The sequence below is a fragment of the Hordeum vulgare genome, chromosome 5H, assembly GCF_904849725.1.
Source record: "Hordeum vulgare subsp. vulgare chromosome 5H, MorexV3_pseudomolecules_assembly, whole genome shotgun sequence".
NCBI classification, from domain to species: domain Eukaryota; kingdom Viridiplantae; phylum Streptophyta; class Magnoliopsida; order Poales; family Poaceae; genus Hordeum; species Hordeum vulgare.
The window spans coordinates 139,340,100-139,354,196 of NC_058522.1; the positions used below are offsets into that span (position 1 = coordinate 139,340,100).

A 14,097-nucleotide genomic window follows, 5' to 3' on the forward strand; every position below is an offset into this window, starting at 1 on the left:
AGATCACAATCTACTAACTAAATCCATTGAAAATCATGTAATCCATCGCGAAATTTGTTCAAGATCACAATTGCCTAACTACATCCAGATTGCTCCATGTTTACTAAAGATCCATTTATCCACCAATATAATAACCACCGTGGTCCCTTACTAGACCTAAATTAGCATATTTCACCAATCATCTCGAACTATCTCTTTAAGATCACAGTCATCGAACTAAATCCAACAAAACCTCGAAATCCCATCATGAATTTGGTTGAAAAAAACAACCACCTTACTAAATCAAAATTGTTTCAAACTAAATTAAAGATCTGTTTATCCACCAATATAAAATCACCATTCTCATCTTCTATACCTAAAATCTCATAGTCAAGCAAACATCTTTGACTATATTCTCAAGACACAATCATCTAACTAGATCCACGTAAAATCGCATAATCCAGTGTGAAATTCGGTTTAGTATCACGACCACCTAAGTAAATTCAAATTGTCCAAGATTAATTAATCCACCAAACATCTTTAGAATATCTCCTCAAAATCGCCATCAACTAACTAATCCATAAAAAATCTCATAATCCACAATAAAATTTGGTTCAAGGCCACAATCGCCTAATTAAATCCAAATTGTTTCAAATTTATTAAAGATTGATTTATTTACCAATATAATAATCAACATGCTCACCTATTAGACCAAAATTAACATAATCCACCGAACATATTTTACTAACTCATCGAAATCAAAAACACCTAACTAAAACCAACCAAAACACCACCCGTAAAATTAGGTTAAAAGATCACAATCACCTTACTAAATTCAGATTGTTTCAAACAAAGTTAAATATATGTTTATCCACCAATGTAATAATCATCATGGTCATCTACTAGACCTAAAATCTCATAATCCACCCAACACCTTTGATTATCATCTCAAGACACAATCACCTAACTAAATCCAACTAAAATCTCATAACGCACAAAAAATAGTTCAATATCACAATCACCTAACTAAATCCATATCGTTCAAGATCAATTAATCCACCAAACATTTTTGACTATTTCCTCAAGATCACAATCACCTAAATCCATTGAAAAATCTCGTAATCCATCATGCAATTTGTTCAAGATCACAATCGCCTAACTAAATCCAAATTGTTCCATGTTTACTAAACAAGTCGCTGCTTTCTTGGAGACTGAGGTTTCTTCTATCACTAATGGCATCTCCTAAGAGAATTATATCTTGGATCTTCTTACTCATGCTGCTGTGATGAGCACACTGTTGAGACTCCTATGGAGCTCAACATCCACTTTTGTGTCCACTTCCGCTCCTTGTAAATCCGGATGTGTATCCATTGCTTGGTGGCGAGTTGCTATGTGTGCTGTCTTGATCCCACATCCCGTGTTCCCTTGCTGGTCGACATCGTAATCGCACGCTCAAGCACCACCAATGGCGAGCAAGAGCTAGGACAAGTGGCGCATACCTGGATTTTATACACGGGATGCGCCTGAGAACACGTGATACCTATCGTCAAGGCTAAGGACGCACAGTCGGAGAACGTGGGATGCTTAATCAAGTGCGTGACACAATACCGCAAACAGGACAAGGACATCAAGCCGGATAAACGGGGAACAAAGAATGCACGGGAACGTGGGATGCTGGATAAAGTCCATCTGCTGCCATTATCCCCAGTCTCTCCACCTCTCTTGCCTTGTTTGTGAGCTATTTTCAGTAGTGGCATCATCGCCTTGAGTCACTTGTGTAGCTCTCATCTCTATCCACCAATATATTAATCAACATGCTCATCTATTAAACCTAGATTCATATAATCCACCGGCCATCTTTTACTAGCTCGTCAAAATCATAATCACCTAACTAAATCCAACCAAAACCTTATAATCCATTGTAAAATTAGGTTAAAAGATCACAATCACCCAACTAAATCCAAATTGTTCTAAACCAAATCAAATATCATTTTATCCATCAATATAATAATCATCATGCTGATTTATTAGACCTAAAATCTCATAATCCAGCAAACATATTCGATTATCTTCATAGGACACAATCACCTAACTAAATGCAACTAAAATCTCATAAATCAAAGAGAAATTTGGTTAAAGATCACAATCACCTAAGTAAATCAAAATTGTTTTAAACTAAATTAAATATCTGTTTATCCACGATATAAAATCACCATTCTCATCTTCTATACCTAAAATCTCATAGTCAAGCAAACATCTTTGACTATATTCTCAAGACACAATCATCTAACTAAATCCACATGAAATCTCATAATCGAGCGTGAAATTGGGTTTAGTATCACGGACACCTAAGTAAATTCAAATTTTCCAAGATTAATTAATCCACCAAACATCTTTAGAGTATCTCCTCCAAATTGCCATCAACTAACTAATCCATAAAAAATCTCATAATCCATAATAAAATTTGGTTCAAGGCCACAATCGCCTAATCTAATTTCTTAAAGATTCATTTATTTATTTATTTACCAATATAATAATCAACATGCTCACCTATTAGACCTATTAGACCTAAATTTACATAAACCACCGAACATATTTTACTAACTCGTCGAAATTAAAAACACCTAACTAAAACCAACCAAAACACCCACCGTAAAATTAGGTTAAAAGATCACAATCACCTAACTAAATCCAAGTTGTTTAAAACTAAATTAAACATATGTTTACCCACCAATATAATAATCACCATGCTCATCTACTAGATCTAAAATCTCAGAATCCACGAAACATCTCTGATTATCATCTCAAGACACAATCACCTAACTAAATCCAACTAAAATCCCATAAATCACGAAAAAATAGTTTAATATCACACTCACCTAACTAAATCCATATTGTTCAAGATCAATTAATCCACCAAACATTTTTGACTATCTCCTAAAGAACACAATCACCTAAATCCATTGAAAAATCTCGTAATCCATCATGCAATTTGTTCAAGATCACAATCGCCTAACTAAATCCAAATTGTTCCATGTTTACTAAAGAAGTCACTACTTTCTTGGAGACTGAGGTTTCTTCTATCTCTAATGGCATCTTTATTTCCTAAGAGAAGTATATCTAGGATCTTCTTACTCATGATGCTGTGATGAGCACACTCTTGAGACTCCTATGGAGCCCAACATCCACTTTTGTGTCCACCTCCGCTCCTGGTAAATCCGGATGTGTATCCGTTGCCTGGTGGTGGGTTGCTATGTGTGTTGTCTTTTACTAGCTCGTCAAGATCACAATCACCTAACTAAATTCAACCAAAATCTTATAATCCATCATGAAATTTGATGTAAGCTCACAATCACCTAACTAAAAACAAAATGTTCCAAACAAAATTAAAGATCTATTTATCCATCAATATAATAATCACCATGGTCATATATCATATCTAAAATCTCCTAATCCACCTAACATTTTAGACTATCTTCTCAAGATTAAATCACGTAACTAAATCCCCTCGTCCATGTCCTGGTGTCTAAGATCAAGGACAAAGCCGAAGAATGGGCACGCGCTGGTGCACGTGGCCTTAAAGTCATCTTGCCTACCACCTGGGATGTACATTAAATTCATATTCATGTCCCTTCCTGAACTTGCTCTCCTAGGAGGGTTGTAACCAAACTCTATCTTTTCAATGCAACGAAACGCAAAATCTCTTGCGTTTTTTCGAGAAAAAAAAATCTCATAATCTATCACGAAATACGGTTCAATATCACAATCACCTAACTAAATCTAAATTAACCAAGACTAACTAGTCCACTAAACATCTTTGACTATCTCCTCAAGATCACAATGAACGAAATAAATGTATCAAAATCTCGTAATTCACCATGAAATTTGGTTCAAGATCACAATTGCCTAACTAAATCCAAATTGCTTTATGTTTATTAAAGATCCATGTATTCACCAATATGGTAACCACCATGCTCATTTACTAGACATAAATTTTATAATCCACCGAACATCTTTGAATATCTCGTCAAGATCACAATCACCTAACTTAATCTCCACTACATCTTCATTTTGTAAAACCATATTTTCAGAATCATCCCATGGGCATTAGTGACACCCTTAGGTTTCTGTATAACTTTTATGAGTAACAAAGATTCTTCCCAAGTCTTATGATTTATGCGACTAGCATGACTAAGCATTACTATTAAACTTGCACATATGACCCAAGTTTATCTCTCACCACTACATGTTTAGAAAGGAGGGATATTAAGAATGTCGAAGGAGGGTGTCAATATCAAGCACATAAAGCATTGCTAAACCCTAGCTAATTTACTTAGCATAAGAATGTGAAAGGGGAGTCAATATCAAGCACATAGGGCATAGATAAACCCTAGCTAATTTACTTAACATAGAAATACTAGTAAATAAGACTTTATGCATGAAAAATAATTCTAGGTGTAATGCAAATATGGGTTCAACATGATCAAAGTAAGTTGATTGCCTTGCTCAACAAAGTCTTCAATGGTTCTCGTCATTCCTCGAGCGTCCTTGAATCTTTCAAGGTTATGAAAGATAATGATTTCTATTGATTGGAAAAATAAAATTAACACACAATCAATAAACAATATGTGCAAAATGCTCGAAAATGTACGGAAGTAGTATCATTGGAAAGAGGGAAATTTTAGATGAATTCTGGAAGTACCATGGATTTTAGAAAAAGAGAAATAGTATTGTGGGCCAGAACGGGTCTTCCTGATTAAACAGTGATGCACCAGGGAAGGGGGTCGACGTCGAAGTCATTAAGGAGAAATACACCTTCACTTATGCGCCGATTTAAACCTGCATTGGGGCGATCACACAAGCCACACATGAGCAGCAAAACCAGGATAATCGAACAATATATAAAGTTCACAATCAGGCAATAACAAATAATATTATATGGACAAACTAGAGGATATTACTTCAAGTGGCTGCACCAAGGAAACCAGAATGCAGCTGAAGCAGGAGCAGATAGCTTAATTCAGAGAGGTTTTTTTTGTTTGGGGGGGCACTATTAGCAGGAGCAGGAATGGCAGTTGTTGTGGTAGGCGCAGGTCCGGCGGTGGATTGATCCTGGGATGCAGCAGGTGTTATAACTTCAGTAGAATACGCTGTAGGCTGCCCATAGCTACCAGTACCATAACAATCACAGTATGACTGCTACTAGCGATAGCGTGGCTGACTGTATCCATACTGCCCCTAACCAGCCTTAGTAGGCGGTGCCTGTCCATACGGAGCAGATGAAGGCGACTTCTGAGCATGCGGAGGCTACCCATAAGCACCCTGGCCATACGTGCCCAGTGGTGGTGGCTGCATATCATAGCCAGGCTGTGTCTGTGGAGCAACGTATCCATATTGAGGGGCAAAACCTTGCGCCGTTTAGCTTGATGCAGCAGCACTAGTATAGGTGGTTGATTAGGATAACCCAGTTAGCCTCCAGTAGCTGGAGTTGAAGCTTGCTGCCTTGAAGATGCTTGACCAGCTCCACCTGGACCACCGTAGCTCGGTGCAGTACCATACCCTTGTGAAGCATGAGTAGCAGGCTGGCTGTAACTGTACCTGCTAGCACCAGCAGGCACAACAGTTCCAGTGGCAGACTGTTATTGTTGGGATTGCTGCTGTTGGTTATAGTAGTCATAGCCAGTGCCAAGGGAAGCTGCTGTACCATAAGGTTGCTGGCCATACTATGGTGGTGCACCAGGATAAGCTCCAGGCTCCATGTAAACATGCTGTTGTGTTGCTGGTGCATCAGGCGCGTCCCAGTTTGCCCGAGGGCAGAGAGGATGGTATCCCTGTTGGATTTCTGGCATGATTGTGCAAAAATATAGTTTCACATCAGAATAGGTATACAACACAACATACAATGTACCATGCAGAACAAGTGCAAACCAGACAAAACATATCTAAAGACAAAACAATGTAATATACTGTAATTTCAGAACCACCAAGAAAAATGGAGGGATCAACTCTCGGAGCAAGATTCTCAAGTAACATTGGTGATGCCCATCTGGCGTCTACCATGTGCAGAACTATGGGACCTAATGAAGATCGGGCAGCTAGATAAACACATGTATATATTGAATAGCAATAAAAGATTGCCTTGCAAGTTTGTAGATGTTGATAAATCAGCAATAACGGATGGTGACAGAGTGATCCATAATTTTGTGCAACATCCACTTATATTGCTAAATGACACAACATACCCAACAACAGTTCTTTCAGCAAGTCTCTCCAAAAAATATATTATAGGTGAACAGAAGAACGTCAAAGGAAATATTTAAGCAAAGTGTTAAGGAAGCTTTTGGTCATGTAACCTGAAGAGTCAACAGAGGGAGAAAATATATACAAACAAACCAAAGATAATAGATTCATGTGAAATATGCATAATCTTTCCAAACTATACATAGCACATACAAACTTTCTTGCCCGGTCAATAAACTGTAACATTCTTATTTGTTACATGTTGCTCCGACAGGGTGGTGTTAGCAACAGATAGAATGGTCTGAAAATTAAGCATCAAGAATTATCCCCTGAGTAAGCAAAAATATCAATAGCCTAAATACCAGCTACTACAGTGCACGATCCATCGTTGAAGTGTGTAGACTGACTAGTTGAATACCCTTGCGTTGCCACGGGCAAATAAAATTAGACATACAAATTTCGATTGAACATCCCTGTAATTTAGAAGGTATATAAAACTATTGAAATATATTTCGATTTTTTTCATATAGCACCTTGAAAGGGGCAAGGAAGATTTTCTAATTAATTAGAAAATTCAGTCAAAAATTAGATGCAAAGGGCACAACACGAGTTGTTGGAGTGAAAGACAAAAACAACCACACTATTAAACACACATATGCTAAATCTCCACCGATCAACATACCAAATTGTAACACCCTGTGTTTAGCTTTCTGACTAAATAACTTATTTCAAAAATTAGGACCAATTAAAAAAATTGTGAATACTTGTGATACTAAAGTGGCTATTGTTTGCTTGCTGGTATGCTTGTGTTGATCCTCAATACTCCTTGCTACACTCCAACTCACCTCCCTAGCCCAAAACTCCAGCCTAATGATCATGCCATGTGTTTAGGACCAGCAACTATTTTTGCCAAATATTATTTTCACCAAAAGGCATTTCTTTGAATTAAAAACTTTTCAAACCCCTGAGATGAGATTGTACTGCAAGTCCTCCAATTAGGGAATTTATTTGGCACCATTTATTTTATTTAAAACCTATTATCAAAATGTCTTCCAAAAACCACAATATTATTATTTTAAAAGTTATTTTATTACTCCCTCTGTCCCAAAATAACTGTCTCAATTTTATACTAGCTGTAGTACAAATTTGTATTAAGCTTAAGACACTTATTTTGGGACGGAGGGAGTATTTTATTTAAATGCCTTTCTGTGAGACCAGAAATGGTCCCTTATGAAGGAAAGTTATTTTATTGCTTTCAAAATATTTAAGAAAATTTAAGGAAACTCAATGGATATATTTATTCTATATATATGAATTTCAATACATTGTCATGTTTAAAATATTGGTCAAACCCCTCCAAAACCATTCCTGCCTATTTCAATCTTTTGAAGAAATATTCTCAATAAATTCCAGTAAAATTACAGCATGTCACCTATGATATGTTTGATGATCTTGCCAAGTTTCATCTCAATCCAAGTTGATTTGACTCCTCTAATTATTCTAAAACCCTATCTGTCCAGATTCAAATTTGAGCAACTCTACATTGTGAAGTGTCTCCAATTGTGCTCAAATTTGGTGGACTTTGGGAAACTTTACATTATAAAGTTTCTCCAATTGACCCCAAACTCTTTGGGCATGCCTAAATGCTCAAATAATGTCCCCAAACCAAATATTGGATTTGTGGCAATTGGTTTGAATAGTTTTGTATGCAGAAAGCCATTTCTGCCCATTTCATGGGTTTTCCAAGTCTACATTGGAAAACTTCTCCAGCAAATCCCAAATTTGGTGTGCAAGCTTATTTTCATCTATCATTTGATCCTGTTAGGTTTCATAGCGATTAGAATTCATCTGATGGCCTAACGACAGATCAAACACCTTGTGTGCAGTCACTAAATTGGCTTCTTTGACCCCTTCCACTTTTACCCTTGAGCTCAACTTTCTACCACAGCCTCACATAGTTACATTTTACCTCCAGTAACATTCCCATGGCCACTGGTCAGTTATTGGAGAGAGACCCTATGTAATTATCTCTTATTTTACCCTTGGAGTCACTATTTTACCCCTCTTGCCCCACTTCTGCTTAACCCAAAGCCCCCAATTCTTTCCATTGCATCTCTAGTATGTCAATGCTTCATTTCAAACCAATGGATGGCATGCTCATGTGGAGAAAATGAGCAGCACATCCTCATATTGATTTATGGCTGAAAGGTAGCTTTGTACAACAAGTGCTAGCTACACTTCCTTGCTTGAGCTGAAACTTTGCAGAAATGTAGTCCTTCCATGCCTAAAGCTGCTAGACATGCTTTCCCCTCATTATCTCTCCTGTTAGTGCCCTCATTAGCAGCCTTAGGTTTGCTGCTGCAAACTTAACCCCAGTCAAAGCCTATTCAAACCAGCTCACTTGGGGCCAAACTTCACCAGTGCAGTGTGACATGCATGCCTTGCATGTTTGACACCTTGACCTGGCCAAGGAGAGGCCCAGGACATCAAGTGGGGTGGTGACCACCTCCCTGGAGTGCAAAAATGGTGCTCTGCACTTTGTCTCCTTCCCCAAACCACTTCTAGCCGAACCAGCATGTCTCAGTATGTCTCAGAGCCTCATGTTGACCGTTCAAACCATTTCACCCCACTAGCTAGCTTCCAAGGCTCCTCTCGGACATGTGGCATCCATGCCCACGAGTGCTCCAGGAGCTTCCGAGCTCTCTCTTCTCTCCTCCCTCTCCATATGGCTACCCCCGAGCGCCCTGAGCCTCCATAACCCTCTCCCTCTCTCCATGGAACCCCTCTCGAGCTCCCCTTCTCTCTCCCGAGCCTCCTCTCCTCCTCTTTTCTCTTTGGCAGGCATGGCCGCCACCATGAATCGGGTGTCGCGTCCCCCCCGGACCCTTTCTCCTCTTAGAGCATCTCCAGAGCGCCCCAGCTCGTCCGCAAGGGCCCTCCCATCGCTGTCTCTCCTTCCAGTGGCCGGTGCGCCGTTCTTTCCGGTCGCCGGCACCGGCTCCTCTACGGAGAGATCCCGCGCGCCTCGGAGCTCCCCGACGAAGAACGACCAGCCAGGCGGGCTGGCCTCGTCGCCCCGCACGCGCTGGTGGCCGCAGCGACGCCAAGGGACGACCGGAGCCGTCGGAGCCACGCCAGGCACTGCCCTGTCCCGCCTCTCCACTCTCCCAGCTCGAGCGGGAGGTGGGAGACGAACCTGGCGGTTGGGCCCCGCCCGTCAGCGACAGCCAGGTCGGGCCCAGCCCTGTAAGTGGAGACGCCCAACCGGGCTGCGCCTCTCCGTGCTGGAGGCGTAAAGCAGGGTTTACGCCTTCGACGTGGCCGGCCTGCCCGCGTGGTGGAGCAGCTGGACCGGCCCATTGTCTGTCTAGCGAGCCGAGCGCGTTCTACCCTCTGAAGGTTCTCCTTTTTTTATTATATCAGTTATTTCGAAAATCAATATCAAATCCATTCTAACTCCAAAATTGATGATTCAAAATTCTGCACGTTTCTAAAATCCTGTTCTATCCAGATCTGAGCATTGCACCTTTTTCCAAAATACTTTCCTGTGATATTAATATCTAAATGCCCATTTAGATATTTTAAACACCGCCTTTGCAAATTCCTAGAGGATCCAAATCAACTCCAAATGGAGTGATTCAAATTTCCAGAGCCTTCTTATATCATATCCTATTTTTAGAGCCTTGGTCAACATTTTTATCAAGCTTTACTCTGTTGCATAAAATAAATAGCCACCTTTTTTCTATTTATCCAGTGTTATAAAATCTCTAGAATATTCATATAAACTCCAAATCCAGTGAAACAACTTCCTAAATACTTCTAAAATCATGCTCTGTTTATTGAGTACCTCCACTCATTTTTAAGAGAATGATTTCTGTAGGCTTCTTCAATAATCACCTATTCCTCTTTTCATCCATTCAAAAATCCTCGATGATCCAAACCTCCTATGGCAAGCTTTAGGTATTTTTCTTATGACCAGAGAGGTCCAAGAAAAATATAACTTCTATTTTTGTGGCATTTTTATTTCTGCCTGCTGTATGACTTACCGTGGTTGTTTCCGACAATAGTTGATGGGTAGACGGAGTACTCGGAGTGGAGCGGAAGACCTCGAAGACCCGAGGACTTCTGTGAGCAAAGGCAAGCAACCCTTTGACCATGACTGAGCATATGTTATATTGCATGTTAAGATAGCAAGTATTTTCGTTGCATATGATCATAAGTGTCGGTAAATCATTCGAGATGATGTTACCGATGGCTCCTTCGGAGCACATGCATTGAGCTTGATCCTACCCTTTGAGGATCATGCTAGTATCATGTTGACAAGTAATGCTAGAGTAAATAGCATGAGCATGTTGTTGGTATAAAACAAAGATTTATGAAAACCCCGTCGGGTGCCACTAATGCCCGAGGGTGATGATGAGTAGGGTGGTCACTTTTGGTGAAGTGATGCACCCGGTATTTGTGTGAGTATGGTTTCGGAAATGGGATTAGATTTATGATGTGTCGACCGTCCCAACCTTACCAGTACGACCACGTTACCCCTTATGGGACGGGGCTATGTTAATTACTCTGGTCGGTGCTAGCAAAGAGCCACATTACTAGTGACGGGAGTGATGTGTGGTCACTCTCGTGATGGGGTCATGCCAGGTAGGACGACTATGCCATTTTTATGAGTTCGAGTCACACCGTTGGTCCCCGCATGGTTGGTACTGTCCAGAGTTGGTGCTCGTAAGACGTACAACATGTGGGTTGGGTACCAATCGAGTGGACCTCTTTGTCTAGTATCGTCAGGGGAAAGGCATTGATCGGGTACTTAGCTCGGGTATGTTATATACCGCGAGTCGTGGATGACACGGAAGTTTCTCGGACCTCGTGGGTCCAGCGTACTACCTCTGCAGAGTGTAAAACTATTCGAATAGCCGTGTCCGCGGTCAAGGACAGTTGGGTAATCCTGCTTAAACTACGTCCAGCTATTTCCGCATAAACCAAGTGTGGCTGAGTGTGTGTGCTGACTAAAAAAAGTGTTGTTATGAAAGTAATGATATGACCAAGTTCGGTGACTTGGCATATAGGGTGAACCCGGATGGTTCAACCCTCGACAGATATATTGATGTCTATAACCTGTTCTTCAAAAGTAATTCTTTAAATTGATGCATACTTCATGATCATTCCACCATGATGAAATCCACCAGATGCATGTCAATGTTATCCTACACTTCCATTGTTCATGTCATGGGCTGTTTGCGAGTACAATCAAAGGTACTCATTGGCTTGCCACTCGTTATTTCATTGACCAGGTATAAAAGATCAGGGAATGGTGAAGGGTAACACAGTGACGTTCTTGCGAGCTAGGATGCTTCCCAGTCAGAATGCCTGTAGGTTAAGGCTGATGGCATGGTTTCACGCTATCAACCAATAATTCCGCTATTGGTCCAATTTCGTGTGTTGGCCTTTAAGGCCCTATATATGTAAGACTCGGCCGCAATGGTAATTTATTGTATCAAACGGTATGTATGGATGTAAGACTCTTATTATTCAGTTTCTGTGTGTTCGGTGAGCATTGATCTCTGGGATCACTGAGCACGATCATTCGGCGATCTCGACTCGTAAGTCGGGCCCCCCACACAAATCCAACATAACCCGCCCACTAAGAGACATAAGAAGGAGCCCGTCTCCTGGAAGAGAACATAATCACTTCACTTAGCACCTTATTGCTGTCAGCGAGTTTGGGACGCCCCTACAAGCCTACACTGGGGACAAAGGACACACCTCAAGAACCATACACCGTCTTAGTATCAGTTACACGGATCAATGATCACCGCCATAGTACGGGCAACTATCGTGGCATTCGCCTAATAAACATGTTGAAATCACAACTCAAGATTTAGCATCCATAGCACATGGACCTGACCACAGCTAAACCACATTCATAGAGAAGTAATTGTTGCAGTGAAAATCGCGAGGAAATAACATGATATTCTAGATTCACAGGTTTCATCTAAATGCATATTGCATCAAACACAGATCTATATGCAAAAATCCCATCCATTCCTCCTCATCAATCATATATAGTGCAGAGTGTACATAATCTACACTCTGCATGGTCTCAGGCTATGTCACTATTGACATTCTCAGTTCAAAGGTGAGCCTGTCGCATGCCAACTGTGATTGACAAATTCAAGCACAGTTTACCAAGATATGGCAAGGAATTATTCAGCATATGAACAACTATGAAAGTTTCAGTGAGCAAGTAGAGAAGCTTTCTGAAGGCCCACTTCTTTATTCAGAACATATCCCTATTTGAACTGAGCATTTGTGTATCTTAGAAGCCAAAAGTTTTGAAACTAAAAACCAATGTCTTGATGCTTGACTGGCTATACTACTCCACACACTATAAAGGGTCAATAAATTTGAATAAAATTGTAAAGCAAACTAAGCTCAGTCCAAATATATATTGCTTTCTCCTATCTCTACAACCACAATGTCACCTCGGTTTTTTGATCGGAAAATTAGGAAGAACATTAAATGCAAGTGCTAAGGACATGTGTAGACTATAGTAACCATTTATTCAAGTTGACATCCAATATCAAAATGTGATAGATATAATATGAGTTTGCTTTATGAAAAAGATATTTGCTTGTACTCTAGTGATAGATACAATCGTTCATAAGATAACCAATGTGTATTTCGATAAACCGATGCGTATCTTATCCAGTTTCAATTACAGTCCAGCTAAATGAGTTGAACCGAATTAAAATTGTACACAAGAGTAGAAAGGTAGTAGGCTACAACATAAATTATTTACAACTCAAACCATAGCAATCCTAACTCTTCTCTTTGAACATCAGAGCAAGAATTTGAAAAAATGACCATTTGGCGGTGGCTCGGATGAGCCTTTATGCCATTGCATTAGCTAAAGCATGTTTGCAAAATAGTAGCCATGGAATGATATTGGTAGGAACTGTTAGGAATAAGCAACTTGTATTCCCATGAGGCCATAGGCCAGTATATATACATGTACATGTGATGGACTATATGCAGGAAACCTCTTATATATTGGGATAAATACAAAAGGGTACATGGCTTATATTATAACTCTAACAGGAACAAAAATTCAGGCCAAGTTTTTAAGATAAGCATGCATAGGAGGATGGGACTATTTCAATTTTGTTCTGCTAGGGGGGCTCCAAGTTCTGTGTCCCACCGGCCTACTAATATGACTCATGTTAGCACGAAAAATTCAGTCCCGCGGAGCTGCAAACAAAGTAGCAAAAGCACAACTGCAGCAAAGTACTCCCTCGTGTCAAAAATCGTCTTATAAAAAGTTACAGAGGGAGTAGATCGGAAGATGAAAAAACAGATCGGCATTATAAAAAAACATAGAGAGATGAGTGGGTTAATAAAATAACTCTTTCTCCTAAATCTAACATATCAGAGTATGCGCATGTAGGTACTAAAGTTACTATACAAGTGCAATGTAGTTTCTTCAAGATTCAATAAGCTAACAACCATGTTTAACACATTGTCTACACAAATGCAACAAGGATTTAGATTTTAATACTAAAAGAGAAGTTCCAAGGAGCTACATAATTTCCTTGATTTACATTCAATTTAGATATTTGGATTTGTTTGAAGGCGGTGTCTTTATGAAATGGATATGTTTAGTAGAAAACCAACGTAAAGCAAGTTGGCATTGTTTTATCCTTACCAATTGATGTGCATTAGCAAAAAAGTGAAACTTCTTAGTAGCAGGTTGCACAAGTGAAAGCAGGCTTCCTTGCACCAGATATAAAGAATGGATTTAAAATATTCTGCGGACTGATTTCTTTTGTCATCCACAAGGAAGTTGCTCTGCTCATGAAAAAAAACAAAGAGAAA

General features: G+C 39.8%; 1 protein-coding gene across 1 annotated transcript; it reads right to left on the reverse strand.

The window, feature by feature from the left end:
• Window positions 1-266: 266 nt before the first annotated feature.
• On the reverse strand, window positions 267-14,017 carry LOC123396423 (the record flags this gene model as incomplete). Its single annotated transcript, XM_045091362.1, has 4 exons — window positions 267-4,561; window positions 4,682-4,818; window positions 4,941-5,821; window positions 13,928-14,017. Coding segments are annotated over 2 exons (495 nt in total), but the record flags the coding sequence as incomplete, so codon positions are not given.
• Between the last annotated feature and the right edge of the window lie 80 nt (window positions 14,018-14,097).